This window comes from Rhea pennata, chromosome Z (genome assembly GCF_028389875.1).
Source record: "Rhea pennata isolate bPtePen1 chromosome Z, bPtePen1.pri, whole genome shotgun sequence".
NCBI classification, from domain to species: domain Eukaryota; kingdom Metazoa; phylum Chordata; class Aves; order Rheiformes; family Rheidae; genus Rhea; species Rhea pennata.
In genome coordinates this window covers 56,113,672-56,134,440 of record NC_084702.1, presented here as the reverse complement: position 1 = coordinate 56,134,440, position 20,769 = coordinate 56,113,672, and the positions used below count along the sequence as shown (strand labels likewise).

At 40.3% G+C, this 20,769-nt stretch overlaps 2 protein-coding genes across 4 annotated transcripts in view; both read right to left on the bottom strand.

Moving 5' to 3' along the window:
* Positions 1 to 12,098, bottom strand: part of ANKDD1B (ankyrin repeat and death domain containing 1B) — a 31,410-nt gene extending 19,312 nt beyond the window's left edge. Inside the window, exons 1-3 of the mRNA XM_062600497.1 lie at positions 12,023 to 12,098; positions 7,644 to 7,747; positions 2,421 to 2,519 (exon numbers count right to left, since the gene is read on the bottom strand). Of these exons, the coding sequence (XP_062456481.1) occupies positions 2,421 to 2,519; positions 7,644 to 7,747; positions 12,023 to 12,098 (279 nt within the window). The remainder of the gene's footprint in view (positions 1 to 2,420; positions 2,520 to 7,643; positions 7,748 to 12,022) is intronic.
* A 3,945-nt stretch (positions 12,099 to 16,043) lies between these two features.
* The window catches only part of POLK (DNA polymerase kappa), a 35,934-nt gene continuing 31,208 nt past the window's right edge, over positions 16,044 to 20,769 (bottom strand). For all 3 annotated transcript variants that reach the window (XM_062599835.1, XM_062599836.1, XM_062599837.1), the window contains 3 exons: positions 19,460 to 20,410; positions 18,204 to 18,255; positions 16,044 to 18,075 (listed from right to left, as the gene is read on the bottom strand). In XM_062599835.1, the coding sequence (XP_062455819.1) occupies positions 17,991 to 18,075; positions 18,204 to 18,255; positions 19,460 to 20,410 (1,088 nt within the window). In that variant the 3' untranslated portion in view covers positions 16,044 to 17,990. The remainder of the gene's footprint in view (positions 18,076 to 18,203; positions 18,256 to 19,459; positions 20,411 to 20,769) is intronic.

Sequence of the window (20,769 nt, the reverse complement as noted above, 5' to 3'; positions counted from 1 at the left end):
ATCTTATGATCGTCTTTTATTCACATCTTCAACTCGCAATCGCATGTGCCCAATTGCAGCAGAAATATTAATATGCCCATAATTCAACATATAACAAAGCATTGACAGAGTAAAGCTCTTAAAACGTACGTTCAGTAGTTCTGTAGCTACTTGGATCACAGCTATAATCTAGAACTAGTTGGTACATGGTAGAAATGCTAAACTGCCTGGAAAACAGGAGCACTATTTTCCCAGTACTAGCAGAAAGTTTTCTCTAAGTCACATTTTCATAAATAAACAAACAACCCCCAACAGGCTAGAATAAAAAGACGTTTCCTATCGTAAACAAGAGGTCCTACTGGAACACCAGGCCTCCGAACGAGCTAAAGCCACTGATGAGAGCCACAAGTGCGATGAAAATTGTTCAAGGACAAAGATATCACGCGAGCACAAAACGGCTTATATTGCTGCTCCAGTTTGCAAGCTGTCTGTGTATAACATAAGAAACCACTTGTGTTTAACTAGAATTAGGTACAGGAGTTAAATCTAAAGTCAGAAAATTTTGCCCAGAAAAGCATATAATGTAGGTGAAATGTAATGAAATGGAATGCATGAAGGTTCAGAAGGGAGTCTTGGGATGTCAGGTCACCTTCCCATATATAGCTGCATTAGTAACACCACATTAAGCCAAAATAGCGACCAATAACAAAAAAATTAATTAGATCTGATAGCCTTCTACAAAGAGACGACTGGCTCAGTGGATGAGAAAAGAACAGTGAATGTTGTTTATCCCAACTTTCGTAAAGGTTTTGACACTGCCTCCTACAACATCCTCTCACACAAACTGATAAAGCACAGGTTAGATAAAGTCAGTGAGATGGACTGAAAACTAGGCGAACTGCTGTGTTCAAAAGGGTTGTGATCAGTGGCATGCAGTCCAGATAGAGGCTAGCCACTAGCAGTGTACCCCAGGTACACTGGCGTGTACCCAATGACACGGATGGCAAGACTGATAGACCCTCAGTAAGTCTGCAGGTAATACAAAATTGGGAGGAGTGCTTGACAGACCAGATGGCTGTGGCACCATTCAACGGGACCTTGGCAGATCAGAGAAATGGGCTGACAGGAACGTCATGAAGTTCAACAAACGGAAGTGTGGAGTCCAGCATCTGTGGACGAATTACCATAGGCACCAGGATAGACTTGGTGCCAACTAGCTAGAGAGCAGCTTGGCAGAAAAGGACCTGGAAGTCCTAGTGGACAAGTTAAACATGGACCAGCCACATACCCTTGCTGCAAAAAAGACCAACAGTATCTTGGGCTGCATGAGGAAGAGTGTAGCTAGCAGTTTGAGGGAGGTGAGCCTTCTACTCTTACCTAGTTAAAGAGCTATCAAACTGTTGATTACAACAGTACAAGATTTGCTTAGGAGCTGATAGAATCCAAAGGAAAGTTATATTTCTTCAAAGAAATGCCTTTCAGCACCTTCCTTCTGCATGCAAGATATTCACAAGAAGGGAAACTCAGCACAATGTTTCAGAGCAAATCAAGCTAAGCTAAACAGGACGTGGGTTTCCTGTACTACAGGCAAGTACTCAAGCTAGAGACTGCTGGTAACTGGGATGAACAGGGCTCTTTCATCTTCTTTTCAATCAAACAGAAAGTGAAAGCAAACTAGGAAGCTTCTTCCCCTCCCACCCACCCGCCCCCTCCCCAACCTAGATTTTGCCTTACTTATAAATTAAACACTGCAGCATACAACGGTAAAGAGAGGAATAAACATGGGATGGAGGAGGAGGAATCTATTTTCATTGCTCTGGTAGAAATATATAAAAAAAGAAACAAATAGCTTATCTGGAAAAAAGGTCCATACACTTACTTTTAAAACTTGTAAAATTTGAATGGCCTGTTATTAATAACACCACAAATTTGGCTTTAACATCTGAATCAAATCCTGCACTATGCATCACCATGCGTGTCACCAGCCATAGACTGCTCAACCCTTAACACCTTGGAGGCTGCAAAGTAGCTGACAGTTTTGCATTAGGCTGCTCACATAAAAATAGAAGAAGGGAACGCCAGCAGTCACCTTCTGAGCTCCTAGTGATCTCTGGATCTAATAAGATTGCTTTTATACAGATGTGGCTATAGATCAATACACGGCTACCACACAGACAGCTTATTTGTACAAGTGGTTTCAACCATCTTTGTTCTCCAACAAAGTATTCAACGTAGCCAACGGTCTGGGCCATGCTTTTCATACCAACAGTTCTTTCATATAAATGTATGCGGCCTTGAAAAAAAATGGAGCATTTACAAAGCATAAAACTTTGTAAAATAAGAAGCACAAGTAAAGTATCTACCTTTATTTTTCCCTAAGTTCCTATAATGTATGAATCAAAATATGTAAAATTATTTTATAAAAAAACAGCTTTGCTTACCTGATCTGCGATGTCAAGTCTAGCTTTGTGATGGAGAAGAAAATCCACTGCAGATACGTGATTTCTTGCAACAGCAAAATGAAGGGCAGTACGCTTCAACTGCAATAAGCAAAGCTTTGGTTGTCAAATCCATAACAGAGCTTTTTTCATTATGTAGATGATCAGAAATTCTGATCATCTTCACAATGAAATGCAAACTGAATTCTCTCCTTATTAACAAATACACATTTGTATATTTCTCTAGCAACAGTCAGAGAAAAGTCTTTATCTGTATTTCTGTTTGCTTAGATAGAATTTAGATATTGATCTTAAAGATTTATAGTAGAACCAGAATGGTTTAGTCACTCTATGTAGCATTATAATCCTTTCACTGAAATTCACTGAAGTGTCAAAAGAGGATAAAGTACTCATACACTGCCTAGAAAAGATGCATGTAATACAAGAAGCATTCAAATTTATTACTTTATTATATGGTTTGATTTGAAAAAAAATTGATTTCTGCAATTAGTTTTCATTTCGGTATCCTACTCGCTTTTGACTCTCTCTTCAACGCACGATGAGACTTCTCCTTCACTCAGTACTAGTCACCTTTCCAAACTGACCCATTATTTAAGTAAATGAAATAAATATTTTTTTTATATATTTAATATAGTCAGTAATTTTTTATATATTTTTAATATTTTTAGTCAGTAATTTCACACTTGTGAATAGGCTCAAGGCTTATCAGAAACACTTGATTAATTTTTCATTTGGTAACTAAAAGCATGAATTTAAAATAGACTGGTTAAACCGAATTAAGCCTTAGTGGAGGCAGCTTCATTTACAATTAAAATAACCATAATTGGGTTTAACATGATTCAGAGAAAGTTCACATACAGAGATATAACGTGATCTAACCAATTAACTTTAAAAGTGAGTTTAGATTAGTTTTCTTGACTTCCATGAAGACTTACTCATGTGTTAAGCTAAATTCACAGCTATACGAGTTAGAAGCATAAAAAGGTAGGATTTATGACTGTCAAACTTATGCCAGAAAGCCTCTTAGCACAGAAGCAGTTATATCAACAAATTCACCTTTTGGCAGCCTAGCTTATTTTGCTTGGAAATAGAGTGGCTGGAATAATCAACACGAACAAAAGAACAGTTTTGCCAGTACAGTCTCGACTATGAACAATCAACACACGACACCCAAGTAGCTACACTGCTAAGTCTCCCACAGGATAGATTTGATTTAAGGATGAGGGAGCAAAAATTCAAATTACTGCTCTGTAAGAGTATTTGGTTTAATTTCCTGTATTCTGGAAAGGAATAAGGTGGCAAGAACTGTATTTAAGTAAGTGTGTTCTACTGTTACTTTCTATGTATTATTTATCGTAATTTGTAGTTACTGGAAACACTATTTCTGTTCTTTGTAACTTTACTCATAAGAGTTCTTATTTTCCTTAGTTTGTTTGTTAACCAAAAAAACCAAAACAAATCAGAAAAAAACCCACTAATTGTACATTCTCATCAACTCCCAGTGGTGAAAAATGCACGTGAGCATGACAAGTAAGTTTTTTTCAGAAGCCACGGTTAAGTAACATTAGGATGTTCATGCTTAGATGATTTATACATAGCCATTGAGAGCAAACTGTTCTTCATTTCTCCTTATCTATTTATGGCAACTCTGAACGCTGATCTCAACCTGAAGACAAAAAGACATGGTAGAACGTGCCTATGTTTCTGCACACATTGAACGATATAATTTCACTGGCATTTTAAATCTCTAATTTTAGCAGCATAAATTCATTCTTTAAGTATCTGTGAGATTAAGTCTTCCCATTCTAAAAAATGGGGAACTTGGGACAAAGAAATTAATCACCCAAGAGCACAGAGGCAACATTAGAGCAAGGACCACAATTCAGAAGTCCTCAGTTCCCAGTTTTATGCGCAAACTACTGGCAAATTCAAAGGCCCATGAGCTTTGCTGCATGAAATCCTACAAAGTCTAACTAGACATGTGAAATACTGCTTACCCAGATTCTAGAAGAGGATTCTTAGCCTCATCATGCTGCTCTTTCATGTGGGTGCTAACAATACAGAGAACAAACTAGACATAATCAAAGAAGACTTCAAGGCCTTGGGCACAGTGGTCAGTGGTCTGGGAGCCCCGGTGGTCTCATCAGTCCTGCCGATTAGGGGGAGGCATAGGAGGAGGAGTAGGAAGATTTTCCAAATCAACAACTGGTTATGCCGCTGGTGTTGGCAACAGGGTTTTGGATTCTATGGCCATGGAACATGGTTTGAAGACCAACAACCGATGGGGAGAGATAGGATTCACCTCACCAAGCGGGGCACATTTCTCTTTGCAAACAGGTTGGCCAGCCTAGTAAAGAGGGCTTTAAACTAGTTGTGTGGCGGATGTCATACAGACAAGGTAGACAACAAAACACAAGTTGGGTTGGGGGGACTCCAACGGGTGCATGCAGCTGGGGATGTGCATTTGGGACATGGCTATGGGGGACCCCCGTACACCCTTCCTGGGAAACCTGCAGGCATGACTGCCTCTCTGAAATGCCTGTACACCAGTGCATACAGCATGGGAAACAGGAGGAGCTGGAGATCTGTGTGGGATCGCAGGGCCATGATCTCATTGCAATCACAGAGACTTGGTGGGATAGCTCACATGACTGGAATACTGTCATGGATGGCTATGTGCTTTTTAGGAGAGACAGGCCAGGAAGGTGAGGTGGTGAAGCTGCTCTTTATGCGAGAGCACAACTGGAATGCATTGAGCTCTGCCTAGGGGTGGAGGAGGCAGTCAAGAGCTTATGCGTAAAGATCAAAGGGCAGACCAACACAGGGGACACTGTTGTGGGTGTCTACTACAGGCCACCTGACCAGGAAGAGAAAGTTGATGAGGCCTTCTATAGACAGCTGGAGGTAGCCTCACGATCACAGGCCCTGGTTCTCATGGGGCACTTCAGCCACTCTGACATCTGCTGGAAGGACTACACAGCAAAGCACAAACAGTCCAGGAGGCTCCTGCAATGCACTGATGATAACTTCTTCTCACAAATGGTGGAGGAGCCTACAAGGAAGGGTGTCCTGCTGGACCTTGTCCTTACCAACAGAGAGGGACTGGTTAGTGATGTGAAGGTTGGGGGCAGCCTTGGCTGCAGTGACCATGAGATGGTAGGGTTCAGGATCCTGCAGGAAAGAGGGCAACAAAAGCAGGACTGCAACCCTGGACTTCAGGAGAGCGGACTTCGGGCTCTTCAGAGATTTAATTGGTGGAGTCTTATGGGTTAAGGCCCTACAAGGAAGGGGGGGGTCCAGGAGAGTTGGCTAGTATTCAAACATCATATCCTCCAAGCTCAAGAGTGGTGCATCCCTATGAGTAAGTGCAGCAAAAGGTGCAGAAGACCTGCATGGGTGAGCAAGGAGCTCCTGGCCAAATTCAGACGGAAGAAGAAAATACACAGACTGTGGAAGAGGGGACAGGCTACTTGGGAGAATTATAGGAACGCAGTCAGAGTATGTAGAGATGCTGCAAGGAAGGCTAAGGCCCAGCTGGAATTGAGTCTGGCAAGGGATGTCAAACACAACAGGAATGGCTTCTTCAAATACATCAGCAGCAAGAGGAGGACTCAGGAAAATGTGGGCCCGCTACTGAATGGGGCAGGGGCCCTGGTGACAAGGGATACAGAGAAGGCAGAATTACTGAATGCCTTCTTTGCTTCAGTCTTCACTGCTAAGGGCAGCCCTCAGGAATCCTGTAGCCTGGATGTGAGGGAGAAAGTCTGGAGAAGGGAAGACTTTCCTTTGGTTGAGGAGGATAGGATTAGAGACCTTCTTGGCAGGCTAGACATCCACAAATCCATGGGCCCGGATGGGATGCGCCCACAGGTACTGAAGGAGCTGGCAGATGTTGTTGCCAGGCTGCGCTCCATCATCTTGGAAAAGTCATGGAGAACTGGAGAGGTGCCTGAGGACTGGAAGAAAGCCAATGTCACTCCAGTCTTCAAAAAGGGCAAGGAGGACTCAGGCAACTACTCAGGTGAGGCCGGTCAGCCTCACCTCCATCCCTGGAAAGGGGATGGAACAGTTCATCCTGGATGTCATCTCCAGACACAGGGAGGAAAAGAAGGTAATCAGGAGTAGCCAGCATGGATTCACCAAGGGGAAATCCTGCTTAACCAACCTGATAGCCTTCTACGATGGAATGACTGGCTGCGTAGATGAGGGCACAGCAGTGGACGTTGTCTACCTTGACTTCAGCAAGGCTTTTGATGCTGGCTCCCATAACACCCTCCTAGAGAAGCTCAGGAAGTGTGGGTTAGACGAGTGGACAGTGAGGTGGATTGAGAACTGGCTAAAAGGCAGAGCTCAGAGGGTTGTCATCAGTGGGGTGGAGTCTAGTTGGAGGCCTGTGGCTAGTGGCATCTCCCAGGGCTCAGTACTGGGTCCCATCCTGTTCAACTTCTTCATCAACAACCTGGAGGAGGGGACAGAGTGCCTCCTCAGCAGGTTTGCTGATGATACCAAGCTGGGAGGAGTGGCTGAGACACCTGAGGGCTGTACTGCCATTCAGAGAGACCTGGCCAGCTGAGCGGAGAGGAACCTCCTGAGGTTCCACAAGGGCAAGTGCAGAGTCCTGCAGCTAGGGAAAAATAACCCTGGGCACCAGTACAAGCTGGGGGCTGACCTGCTGGAGAGCAGCTCTGCAGAGAAGGACCTGGGAGTGCTGGTGGATGACAAGCTGACCATGAGCCAGCAATGTGCCCTTGTGGCCAAGAAGGCGAATCGTGTCCTGGGGTGCATTAGGAAGAGTGTTGCCAGCAGGTCGAGGGAGGTGATCTTCCCCCTCTGCACAGCCCTGGGGAGGCCACATCTCGAGTACTGTGTCCAGTTCTGGGCTCCCCAGCACAAGAGAGACATGGAATTTCTTCCCTGTGAGAGTGACAGAGCACTGGCACAGGTTGCCCAGAGAGGTGGTGGAGTCTCCTTCTCTGGAACTCTTCAAGGCCTGCCTGGATGCAACCCTGTCTAATATGCTCTAGGTGACCCTGCTGAGCAGGGAGGTTGGACTAGATGATCTCCAGAGGCCCCTTCCAACCTTACTGATTCTATGATTCTCTGATCACCTTGCAGCTGACTGCACTAGTTACACCAGGATCCCACTAAACAAACCAACATGACTCACATTTCAGACCACTGATTTGTCATATACTTCATACTCACAGTATCTACAGCATTTATGTTAACATTCTTTTTAAATATTTTTTCCATCGTTTCCAAATTGTTCATTTTAGCAGCATACTGAAATTCTCTCTCATCTGGCAATACTGTGAAAACATGACAAAGAAATTATATTACTAAAGAAATAGCCATAGCAAACTTAAGCGATGATACTGTTCTTACCTTCTGTTATTTGTCCTGATCTAGTATTTCATATGAATCATTTGCTTTTCATCATAGATTGTTCCAGGATTGTATTTTCTCCCCTAGAGACATCTGGCTGATGTTTCTAGTTTCAAATTTTAAGTGCAAACAGATTCCTTGCAGCACAAAGTATCATTACTGTCCACGGTAATGAGAATTCATTTACAAAGTTCCTGCTATCAGAACAGATCTCAATGCATTTTATAAATGAAACAGCCAACAGTACAAACTACAGAATTCATTTCATATCCTTGGAAAAAGTTGCTCTGTTTTACAACAGAATACATCACCAAAATATGTAACAGTGTACACCAGTAACCAAACGGTATGACCCAACTTAATCAGCAGGAGGATTACAGGGGGAAAAAAATAGTACTTGAACTGGATTAGCTAACATGGAAGTCAGAGTATTTCTCTATCAGCATGTTCTACCTTATCATTTAATACTTAAATGAAATTAGGATATTAGTTGCAAGAAATGTTATCAGCTACTCTTAATTTACTAACATATCACAGTCAAAAAAGTTAATTGCTTAGCTTTCAGACTGAAAGACACTAGAGAGGATAGCTAAGAACGCATTTATCCAAGGTTATCAACAAAGAGGACAGCACTATCTATTGAACTAGAAACTGCAGCAACAATTTGTTCCTTAGAGAGATTTCATGTGAGTCTGTCCTCCTGCATTCTGTCTATGTTTATTAACAGCTAATGAAAATACAGCTTGAGGCAGTATGACTGCAGAGCACACTAAAGAAAATCAGCATGGCATTCACTTAATTGCATCTTACACATTACTCATGATTATGATCTCAGTGGGAATAATCACAGTTGTTCTGCACAAAACAAGCTAAAAATTAAACTGGACAGTTCCAAAGTTATTTCCAGGCTTTCCTCCACGCACTTCAAACAACAGAAGCATACTATTTAGCCCATTTTACAGGACAGGGGCCAGGGACCAAGCAAATAAGCAGTGGCAAACAAAAATGCTCATATACACTAAATATTTAAATAGTAATATCGCTATAACTATGATTATTGTCTTAGTTTTCAAATATTAAAAGCAATATCCTGCTTTTATTTTATTTTTTTTTATCAGTTGAAAAAGTCACCCAGTTTCACCAAAACAATGCTATGTTATTACAAAGAATGGTCTCAGCAGATCAGGCCAAAGGTCCATTTGCAGGAATATCCTGCCTCCAACCATGGCCAACAGAAGATGCCTTGGGAAGAGTGTAAGAATTGAACATAGTGGTAGCAATATTTCCAGAGAATATATGTCCAGAATCATGCAAAAATTTTAACCAACGTTACTATTATGCATATGGAAAAATCCATTTCTTCAAATTCTCCATCTCTAAAAATGTGTTATTCGCAAGTTTTCAAATAAACTGTATGTCAGGAGTGTTCCATAAAACTCACATCTGTGACAAAGAGCATGACTGACAACAAAATCAGCACGTGAGCAGCGATCTTTGCAGAATATACACCTCACTTGTAGTTTTCATGGTCTAGAACCCATAAAGAAGTACCTGCCAGAGATCTCCACTATCTCAAACATAGGTATGCCAATGGTCACAAGATATTTTTTTCAAAGAAAATCTGTGGCAAAAACAGAAACAAAATGTAGAGCACTAAACAGATGTAATTGGGTCAAGTCACAATTAGGCCACATCCATTCCCAGTGATTGCTGACAAGCCCTTGTACATACACCTTACATGAAGGTGCAGAGACAAATACTTGCAACACTCAGGAACAATCCCAACGGATTACTTACATTGCCTTCAAGGAACAAGAGAAAGCAATGTTTCTTTATCTGCCCTGGAAAAGACAATTTTGCTGCAGTTCTGAAAAGGAATTAATGATCGCTCTTCTCTGTCCTGTTCACAAGTGATGAACTATAAGTACACAGATAAAAATAAAACCTTTTGCTCAGGGTATGATGTTTTCTAATCTCTCTCTTAACACCTCTTAATTCAGGAAGAACAGCAGCATTCCAGGCACACTGCTGTGCTAACTTTCTGCACAACCTTTTCCTACTTCTGTAATTTTCTGCATGGAAAAAGCATTTTACAGAAGTATAGAATTGTCAGACAACAGATTTATGGAAGCTTTCTGCCACAGCTGCAGTTTCCTGAACTTGGTGTTCCTTGCATTATTAGCAAGAAATATTACTCTATTTTTGAGTAGCAGCAGCAACACATAATCCACTTGCGGCTGTTAATTCTATTTTGTTTTCCATGGCTTCATACAAAATTTCTGGCTCACTGATCTACAGGTTTCAAAGTAATTACTATTTCATTTTCAATTTTCCCTTTTGAGCTAATTAAAAACAGATATTTTACCAGCTGATTTCATCTGTAGACAGTCCTGTCCACAAACAATACATAGCAGGATTTAACAGTGTGTTGGCCATTCCAATATTGTTCCTCTTTTGGAAAAGCAAGGAAGTAAAAAGATGCAGAGAACTAAACAGTTTAACTATCTTCAACAGAAACTCAAGCTTTGAAATCTCTTCAGTTTTTCTCTTCTCATATTTAGCTGTTATTTGTAAGTATGTAAGTGGCCTTCATCCTCCTTTCAGTAATACAACAAATAACAACTTCCACAGAAGTCAAAATGTGAACCAGATATTTCAGTATTCAAAAGACAGAAGTTCATACAGGATTTTTTTTTTCCTCTCTTGAATTTCCTTTTGTGGTATCCACAATATGAAATCTGTCAGTATCTTTAAAAAACTAAGACTAAAACAGGAATTTGGATGGGCTGAAGAGTTCTAAGGAGGGAAAATACAAAAATAATGACAACACTATATCCCAAGTTGTTTTCACTCCAGTTTCTAAAAATTAAATCATAGTAAACATTTTTGGTAACTTTTTTCTTTCAAAATTCTATTTTCATACTTGTTACTGAAAAAAAAGACTAAAGTGTTTATATCTTAAAGTCATGAGAATCTCTCTCTAAAATAATCATTTTCCACTTTAAAGTAATGGGGAAACTATCTATTGAACATTACAGTGATATTTCATTCATACGTTTTCTTTTCCACTCTCATCAGCCTTTTTCGCAAATCTGGAAACAGGAAGCATGACCCAGGCAACAGCGCTTGGTTATCACATCGAGATCACAGGACATGGTCACAGTACGGGTTAACACTTGCCATTCAGTTCCCACAAATAACCCATCTGCACTATTTGCAGCCCGCGCTGTAACACACTGTTCTTGAACAAACTGATTGGCACGATGAAATCTAGAGTCCACAGTCACTGAGTCATGCCACTGACTTTCCCAAGACTAGAACTTCCTCCACTTTTTTTTTCTTCTTTCTCCACCCTCCTCCCCCTTAGACTTAAGGGCCTGAATCAGTTGGGCTGTTCACACATATTTAACCTCACTAGGATTAGTCACCTACTTGAACACCCCTGGACAATTTCAGGAGTGAAATTAAAGTGGGGTGCTAGACAGTTTGCAAGACCAGACTCTTGCAAGATGGACATGCCAAACCCCAACTCCCGATCCCAGATCTTTAAGAGTCTTAATAATAAAGATGCTTCATATACTTGTTGCTATTTTTTACTACATATAAAACAGCTCACGTTTCTCTTCCTTTTGTTCACAACTCATTTTGATCTTTGCTCGAGACAAGAAAGAGACTCAGGTGGACCCAATGGTGCTGGCAACACTGACTTCAGTCTGTGTGCCACCTCGCTCCTGCCTGGCCCGTTGGCTCTGAGCACGGCCTGCAGCTCCTCCGCTGGGGCCTCAGCTTGACCAGAAGAAAATGGTGGACTAGGGCAGCAGTGGTGCAAACCCAGCTCTGCCCACCTCAATTCCTGCTTCCCTGCTTGTTTCCCTGGGACACCAAAGCACAGTGGAGGTCTCAGGCATCACAGGGACCTGCGGAGGGGCAGGAGCCGAGCTGCCTGCTGGGACTGATTGCTCAGGTGGGTGAAGGCAAAAGGAAAACTCCTGGGCTCCCAGGCTGACTCCCATCACAAAGTTCAACGACTACTGATTTTAAAACCCATCTGCTCTCCCCTCATCTCCAGCCCAGCACAGGAGGCACAAAATGCCCTTTGGCGCTTCCAACTATTCACTTCCTGGAGGGACGCTCTGAGCTGCTAACTTAAAGACAGGCCTCGCCTGGTGCCCCGTGCTGCCCTGGTCCAGCTCACTCACGACTCTCGTGGCCGGCTGCTGTGGCTGCCTGCCTCACATCCTCCCTGAAGCCAAACAGATCGCTCAGCCCCTTCATTGCAGTCTTCTTCACGTCCTCTTTCTCCTCCGAGGGAAAGGGCCTCCTGCAGGTGTGCGGAGGGAGGTGCTGGGCATTCGCCGGGGGTGTGTTTTCCCTGCAGCGCTGAAAAACCGGTTGTAGGGCTGTAACTGAGCCAAGCAGAGGCAGGCAGCCTGCGGGCCTGGCAGCGCTCCCCCAGCACGCCTGCAGCCTGCAGCACTGCCTTCCACTAGCACTTGGCCAGGACGGCCTGAAGAGGGAAGGGTGAGTCGTAGTTCTAGGTATTTGCTTCACAAGCCAGGGAGGACTAAATACACAGAGCTTCTGACATTAGCTAGGCAACATGTCGCCATTGCAGAGTCCTGGCGTTAGTTTTAGCTCAGTTGGTCAGAGTGTGGTGCTAATAATGCCAAGGTCATGGGCTCAATCCCTGTATGGGCCAACTTTTGAGGGCTGGACTAGATGATTTCCCGGGGTCCCTTCCAACCTTACCAATTCTATGATACAGAGTACGTTAAGCTGTTCGCCTTGGAAGCAAATAGCAATCGGCACATGTAAACACCCGCATCGACAAAGAGGCGGTCCTACTTATTTCTGCAGCACTTCCCAATCATCACACAAACGAGAAGCACTTTCGAAAGCGATGCCACAAGGAAACACATATGGGCACATACACAGGGGGGTGTGGGTACTCACAGAGTGGGCACTACAGCTTGCATGGACCCCAAGAGCCAGGGAGTGCTATTACTAATCGCAAGGTAGTCACAGAGCTCTGTGTAGGCTGAAGGGCATTTTGGGGGAGAAATTCCTCTCGGAGGTACTCTACATTAGACCAGTGTTCACTGGATCAGAGAGGGAGACTGTGCCCCTTGCAGGCCTGACTCACTATTGGTTTGCTAGTGACTGAAGTGCTTCTGGCATGAATTATTCAGGGCAGAAACATGCACATAAATAGTAATATCACAAGACAGTTAATTTTCAGGTAGAGGATACTCTCTTTCATCCAAGTCCAATTGAAAATTGATACATACATCCCCAAGGTTCAGTTTTAGTGAAATGACATCTTCTTGAGACCTATTTAATCAGAATTCTTGGCTTATCCTGAAATTCTAACTCCACTATTACTTTCATCTACTTAAACCCGCATTGCTGTTTTATTTTATGGTTACCTCAGATTACACAGTTGTCTTAGCTTCTAAAGTTATTAACACTATAAATATCCATGGTAACTTTAATCTGAAAGACTAAGTAGTCTGAATCAAACAAATCTGGATATGAAACTATTTGTTCAAACTCTGCTTATTGTATATAAATGGATTTTATGGTTCTTTTCTCCCTCCCTTCAATATTTTTGATACTGTCAGGCTGTTACGTACAGTATTCAAGTGATACACCTAGGTTTCATAAGATAGTTTTTATCAACTGTACTCTACTAGATGAACTCTATTCAGCTAAAAAAATCAGTAAGAAAATAAACTCTGTGTGGCAAGAACAACTGATTTAGCCATAAGATTTTGCTTTTACTCATTTCCTGTGAGTCAAATGTCCCAGCACATCATCTTAAGAGGAAGAGCTTTATTTTTTATGGGGACTGAACATGTAATACAGGCCCACTGTTTGCAGTATTAGTGCTCCTTCCCCACGTGAAAGAAAAAGAACAATTTTACCATTATTAGATTCACTTCTCACAACTGACACCAAAGACATGATAGATTTGCAGCCTCAAACATAACCAGAGTTGCAGCATGAACCTTGAAACCAGGAACATAGTTGTACATGTAGTCTAGAAACACCGTCTATCAGTTTCAGGTTCTAATCACTATCATACAGTATTATCATTTCATAGCTTATCACTTTTCTCTTAATTAACTTTTTCAGTACAGCTGTTTTATGTACTCCAAAATTGCTAAGTTAACCACGTTCTCTATACAACTCACCACAATAGTGACTCTTTCAAAAGGTCCCAGCAATCTGCAGAAAAAGCCAAGGCAGAAACCATCCATACCAGAGGGCAGAGTAAGGGGTTACTGGAACATCTTCCTCACTTTTCTTCATAGGTCCCTCTCTCCCAGGAACTAAGACGATCAGGAATTCAGAGTATTTGTTAATATCGAGAAGTAAGAAGAAAAAAAAATGTAAAGTGAGAAAAAAAAGTATGGCTTTAAGAAGAAATAACAAACCAAAATTAAGTCTTATAAAAGGAGGTGAGACCTGAAGCTAGTATCGTGGCAGCAAGCATTAGATTTTAATGAAAAGTATTAAACTCTATTGGATTCTGAGTCAAGTGGTGTGTAAATTGTTAGCCTGCGCAACTGTAGCACCTTACAGTTACCCCCCCACTCCCATCTGCTGTTGTTACAACTAGACTAGCTGCTGTGGCTGGCCTCAAGAGCGCTCATGGAGAGGCCTAATCTTGCGCTGTATACCAATAGAAATAAGAAAAGATATGCAAGAGAGCCTACAAAACGTCAGCTGGACAACAAACCGAGGGAACCTGCAGGCTGGCTTGCAGACAATGTGACTCTTGACGACTGTGTTGATACAATCTCTTGCTTGGCTCTGCATGCTACAACGTAAGAGACAGAGGAGGCTATTTTAAACAGGGTAATAATTCCAACAAGAATTAAGCTACTGAAAGACCAATTACAGCCCAAACTCTGTCTTGCTGAAGTTCCTTCCTGTAGGATTACTGCCACTTTAAAGATCAACCTTAGGAGCTTTACAAATTAAACAGCATAAGCGACAGTTTACCAATATTTCCAATGTGAATAACTGGATGTTTTCCAGATCTCCAACCTTTCCAGATACAAAGAATTTATCAAACTCTCAGGTCAGACAGCTAACAGACTTGCACAAAACAAGTGACTGGCATCCAACCACAGCAAGACATTCTATAGACAAGATACTTCAAATCTAAAATAAATGAAGATATTATTATAGATGACAGTAAGCAGATTTAACAGGAAAACGCTATTCTGTAAGTTTTTATGTCCTGCTGATTTACAAGAGACTCAAGTCTTGTACTGAGCAGAGAGAGACATCTCTATGACTATCCTAGTCATGTCAAGCACATAGTCCTTAGAAATAAATGCTCTGTGGCCATGCACATGTTGTCTGCATTTCTCTTCTGAAAAAGTGGTGGACAGAAGAATATAAGATCACAGAAGTGTCATCCTTCTTTCCGTCATACACAACTAGAAGAGAAATTCAAGATGATGTACATATTCAGCCACCGTAAGCAACAGATACTGACACTACATAAAAACTCTCATCACACACAGAATAACCTATACCATAAGTTAGACCCAGGCAAGCCATAAAGAAATTTCCGGATGTAAAAGAAAGCAGATTTTAAGTTAAGGTCAGTTATCACCAATATAACACACAGGTATTATATACATACTATATGCACTGAGAAAAATACAAGACAAAATATTCACTTGCACAGTTTTCTCCCTAAGAGCTGAAGAAACAAAACAAAATCAAACCAGACAAAACATGACAGAAAAGTTACGACATTACTAGAAACCACTTAAGGCTTTCTTTAGATAAAAACACTAATAAGTGCTGTATAACAACTTACGCTGAGTAGAGAAAATGCTTCTGTTTCAAGTTGCAATAAATATTTTGCATGGAAAACATTTAAACAATTTCACTAGACATCTTCTGTAAATATCCAAAATCATTTTTCTAAAAGGTGTTAACATTTTGTATACATCCCAATACAGACATTTCTGGCTTATGAATTTTATTTCCACATTAACTCTAAGATACTCCATAATTTTGATTTTCAATACTCAAAGATAACTATATGACACTCTTGTAGAGACGATAAAATAACTTCCCAGGCTAAGACAGACTTATTTTATTGTTCAAAAATTTACAGTAGTGTTTTTTTTTCCCCTAAGTAATACACAAATAAAAATAAAAATTTTAAAGAAATACACACAAGGATATTGAAGATAGTATTCGAATTCTACACATTTATTGAATCAGATCTTGTTTTAACATGTGACAGTGAGAAACAGTCTAGCAACTCAAATATGGGCTTACGAGGCAGTATACAGACTGATGTAGGCTAATTATGGGACAGATGTTCGCTTTCTAAACAGCAGTGGAAACTTAAGCTATTGCTCCCCCAGTTGCTTTTATGCCTCTCTAACCAAAAGTCTCCATCCCTCAGCTCCATCAGCAGAACAGCACATGTTGAATGCTCACTGACCTGCTCTAAACAAAGTCAACCTAGCTAGCTTACACAGCAGTCTGAACTAGCCCAGCTGATTTGGTCCAAAGGAGATTAGGGAGCACTGACACAAATTCAAATGACCGAGCTGTGGGCATAGTGGCTTCTGGCAAATAAGCAGATATGGGGAGGTAGACATGGTGAATTTTTAAACCATTCCAGCAAATCTGGAAGTGAAGCAGTAGATCCTGGACGTAACCAGAGCATCCAGTACAGCTCACGTACACATTTTTTTTTCTCCTCCAAACAACCCCTCCCCCTGCAACATGCACACACAAAAACCCAGAAAAATAACCAAAAAATCACCACACAGTAATCTCAATACAGTTTGGCAACAAAACAGATGCTTCTATCATCGTCATTTCTTTAAAGATTATACAATTTAAAAAGCAGCTTATATTTCATCAAGGGCTTGTCATTGTTTGTATAATTTTAAGTATGCTAGCATCATAAATTGTTTGATAAAAAGTAGTTAATTATAATAAAATATCTACATTTAAATAATCTGGTGTGGAGAGGAAAATATCTTACCGCAGTATTTTAAATATTTGCACTTTACAACTCCCCCTCCCACACACGTACTCATAAAATACAGTTTATTAAAAAAATACAAAACATTTTTCAAATAGAAACATGAGTAATAATAAGCAAGTTGTTTCATTTCAGCATCATGAATATTTGCATGTCATTCATACAATTATTGCACTGTAAGATTTTTTAGTTAGAATGACTTTCCTGCCTTTGAAAGGTACTGACTTGACAGTTTCAAAGAAACTTGAAGCTCTGTCTCTTTCAAAAAGGCCAAGGATCAAACAGCGTATGTCTGACTAATGTGGAATCATTCTTTTGTCATCAACAGGTTTATTACATTTTTTACATCAGTGAAATCATTTTGTATCTGGTAGGACTGAGCATACTAGGATTGGTGCATCACCTCTTATTCAAGTAATTTCCAGGGACTACAGTGGAAACCTGCCTGGGCTCTGAAATCTTGCTCTTTTCCTTTGAAACTGTAACACTAACCAGTTTTTGTCTCAATTCATGAAACAAATGTTCTTAAGAACTGAAATCAGGAAACGCAACTCTTCTTTACTATAACACAGCTAATACTGCAGTTTGGCTTGGTGCTGAATTGTCAGAGGAAGCACAAGCCCGAATTAGTACGTCTGTCACATGCAACACAGCACTGGTCCTGGCAGAGATGCTAGTGCGGGTGTGTGATGAGCACCCTCGCGTCAGCCCAGCCTGGCACCCTGGCTAACGATGCCTCACCTGGCACCCTGGCTAACGATGCCTGCTTTCCCAGGCAGTTGCCCTGCCAGCTGGCTCACTGGCAGCTCCAACCTCCTTGCTCCATCTGTTGAACAGTGGAGGCAACCCACAAGACTGTTGGCAACTCCAACAAAGTAGTTTCACATTTTCAATATAAACAAACAAAAACTAAGTGCTAGTAAATTTTGTTTCTCAGAAACAACTGAGAAAATTGTATTATTCTCAAAAAAATTAAATGACCTCAGTTGTCTTCTACCTCAAACATCATGTTCATTTTATACTGGCATACAATAACTTAAAAGAGACAGTCATCCGACCCAAGCCTACCACTGATGCTAAGTTAATTTGCAGTCATAAAACATGAAATTCTTCATACAGAATACATTGCTACATAGTCATTTAAAAAACATTTCAATTGTATGCTTGGAATTGCTTGACTTGGCCTTTTTTGATACTGACTGTGAAGTTGCAAGTCCAGACCTAAAGAAAAAAAAATATAAGAGGGAAACATTCACAACACATTCTCATAACTTTACAAAACTGAGTAACTTGATAGTTTTATTATTTTAAAATAAAAGTTGTGTGATCAGTTTCCAGAAAACTCTTACCTTTTTGTTCCTTGTGATGGGTTTGTACACTGTTGTCCTCTACTTAAACTTCCTGAAGAATAATCGGGAACAACCAAAATGAATTACTTATACAGAAAGAATGCTATGGAAAATACACGTCCAGCAAAACTTTTAAAAGAATAGCTCTGGGTAAAGCTTTTCCTCCCCTTTTCTGACATACCTGAACTCAATCTCTCTCAAGAAGCAGGAAACATTTTACTATCTGCAGTTTCAGTACTGTCATTTATAGTAACACATTTAAAAGAGAAAAAACAAAAACCCTTAGTTACAGAATTGTAAGGGATTAATTTGAACCCTATTGCAGTTTTCATAAATATTTCAGCAAAGTGTAGTTCATTTTCAAGCTGGCTTAAAAACTATTAAAAAAAAAAACTTACAAACACATTAAAACTATGTTTTTAAATTGTTTATCCTTTAGGAGAAAAAAGAACCTTTACTAACAGAAATATATTCATTTAAAATAAAGTCTGTCTGCACAGCTAATGACAATACCACTTATAAAATTTTCTTTGTAAAAGATTCATATTGTAAGTCTTAACTGTGTTCTAGTAATTTTAACACATTATCATTTTAATTTTATCTCATTACAAGCTAGGTAAGAAACAAGGTATTTTAAGCAGCTACAGAAGTACCTGTGCACAGCCTCTAATCTTGTCAAGGATTCTTCATCGTCATAACCCCAGAATTAACTCTTCACCAAAAAGAGAAGCTACTTGAATAAACAAGCTACTGGTTTGGCACGTTAAAAGTATAATTCTGTGATACATTTATTGGCGGAGTGAAAGAAAGAAAAAAAAGGGGAGGGGGTTGCAAGTTCCTAACCTCCTCGTTTTTGCCAACACATTACTTAATGGAACTTCTCTGTCAACTGAAAGAAATGACCCAGGTTAAAAACATTTTCACTGATAGAAATCTCAGTGTGACCTTACAAACACCTTTCTGAGCAGGGCGGGGGGGGGGGGGGGGGGGGGACAACCATGGGGTTGGACAGAAATGAGTAATTCCTACATCACCTGCACCACAAAAGAGAATATACTGTGTAATTACCATCTCATTCATAAATCTAATTTGTCATTGAAAGGGATTTGATATTTTCCTTTAAAAAGGTTTACTCTTACATAGTGTGGAAGCTATCTCAAAGCCCTGAAAAGTTCCAAGTATATTATAACCAAATTGTTTTTATTACGCAAATGAGCAATTCGAACAATCAAATAAATCTTAATGTGCATACTCACCAACTCTGTTTGAATTTTCTGTATCATAAGTCTTAGTAGGACAATCATTTTTTTCTGTCAGCTCCTGGATAATGCCTTTGTTTAAGCAGATATCCACATGTCTATTAAATGAGATAAGACTAGCAGTTTTCTGTTCTAAATTACAAACTGGACAAACAAGAACATTGTCTTCTTTGACTTCAAAGAAGCAGGATGAACTAGTTTCTCCCGTATTCTCAGTCTTTTCAAGATGGTCTGCATTCTTTAGAGAAATTCTTTGGGGAACATGACATTGTTTTACACACACGTTTCTAGCCATATCACTGAGTTGGTTAGGCTGTCTTTGTTTGTGAGGTTTATCAACAATTATCTGAGTGAATTTTTCTGCGCTATTGCTAGCAGAGTTGCTAGATGTACTTGCTGACTGGCATGTACCTGCTGACTGATCTGTTTTATTTTTCTGACATACATCATTTTCATTTTTACCGCACGGAAAAAAGTTAAATGTATTTTCTTTTGAACTCTCATTCTCTGATATTTCCACAGTATCTTTAACAAGACTCCCAGCAAGGCACTCATCAATGTGTCTGTTAAGCTCTTCCAAATTACTGCTTCTTTGCTCCTCAAAGCAAACAGGGCAGGTGAAGATTTTACACAGAGTAGAATTCTGTACAGCTGTGACTTTGTTCGTTTCTCCTGCAAAACTTGCTGATTTCTTATCACGAAAGAGCTGTTTATCTGCTGTTTCATTTAGAAAAAGATTCTCACTGTTTTGTTGCCTTGCAGCTCGCTTTTTATCAAAAAAACTCGCCCTGGGAGTTGCTTCTGAATTTTTTGTGCAGTGTTCCTGGTTGGATTTTCCTGGCTCAAGTTTAAGAAAACTGATTTCTTTTCCTGATTTTAGAAAACTCTTAATACTTTTTTGTTGGTATTTCTTCTCCTCTTCACTCAGAAATCCTGATACTCGTACACCTAATGACAAAAAACAAGTTATAATTTATAATACCAATTTTATTAAATGTTGATATTAGTACTTAATGAACCCCTTTCTCAGGTATATATCCACTCAATAAAAGTACACTTAACTCTAAACAGAAGCTATACCACCTGCAAATGCTAAAAGCAGATCATTACATCCATACAACTTTATCATTACACCTGAAGACTTGCCCAACTCTATCACTAACTTCAGTACCCATGAAGTATTAACTGATTGCAGTATAATGAGAGGCTATAATACAGTTACGTAAAATCAAGTCTGAAAGATAGTTCTGCCTGAAATTTCTCCATTAAAATATTTCTTCCTTCAGTATATTTTAACAGAACAAATA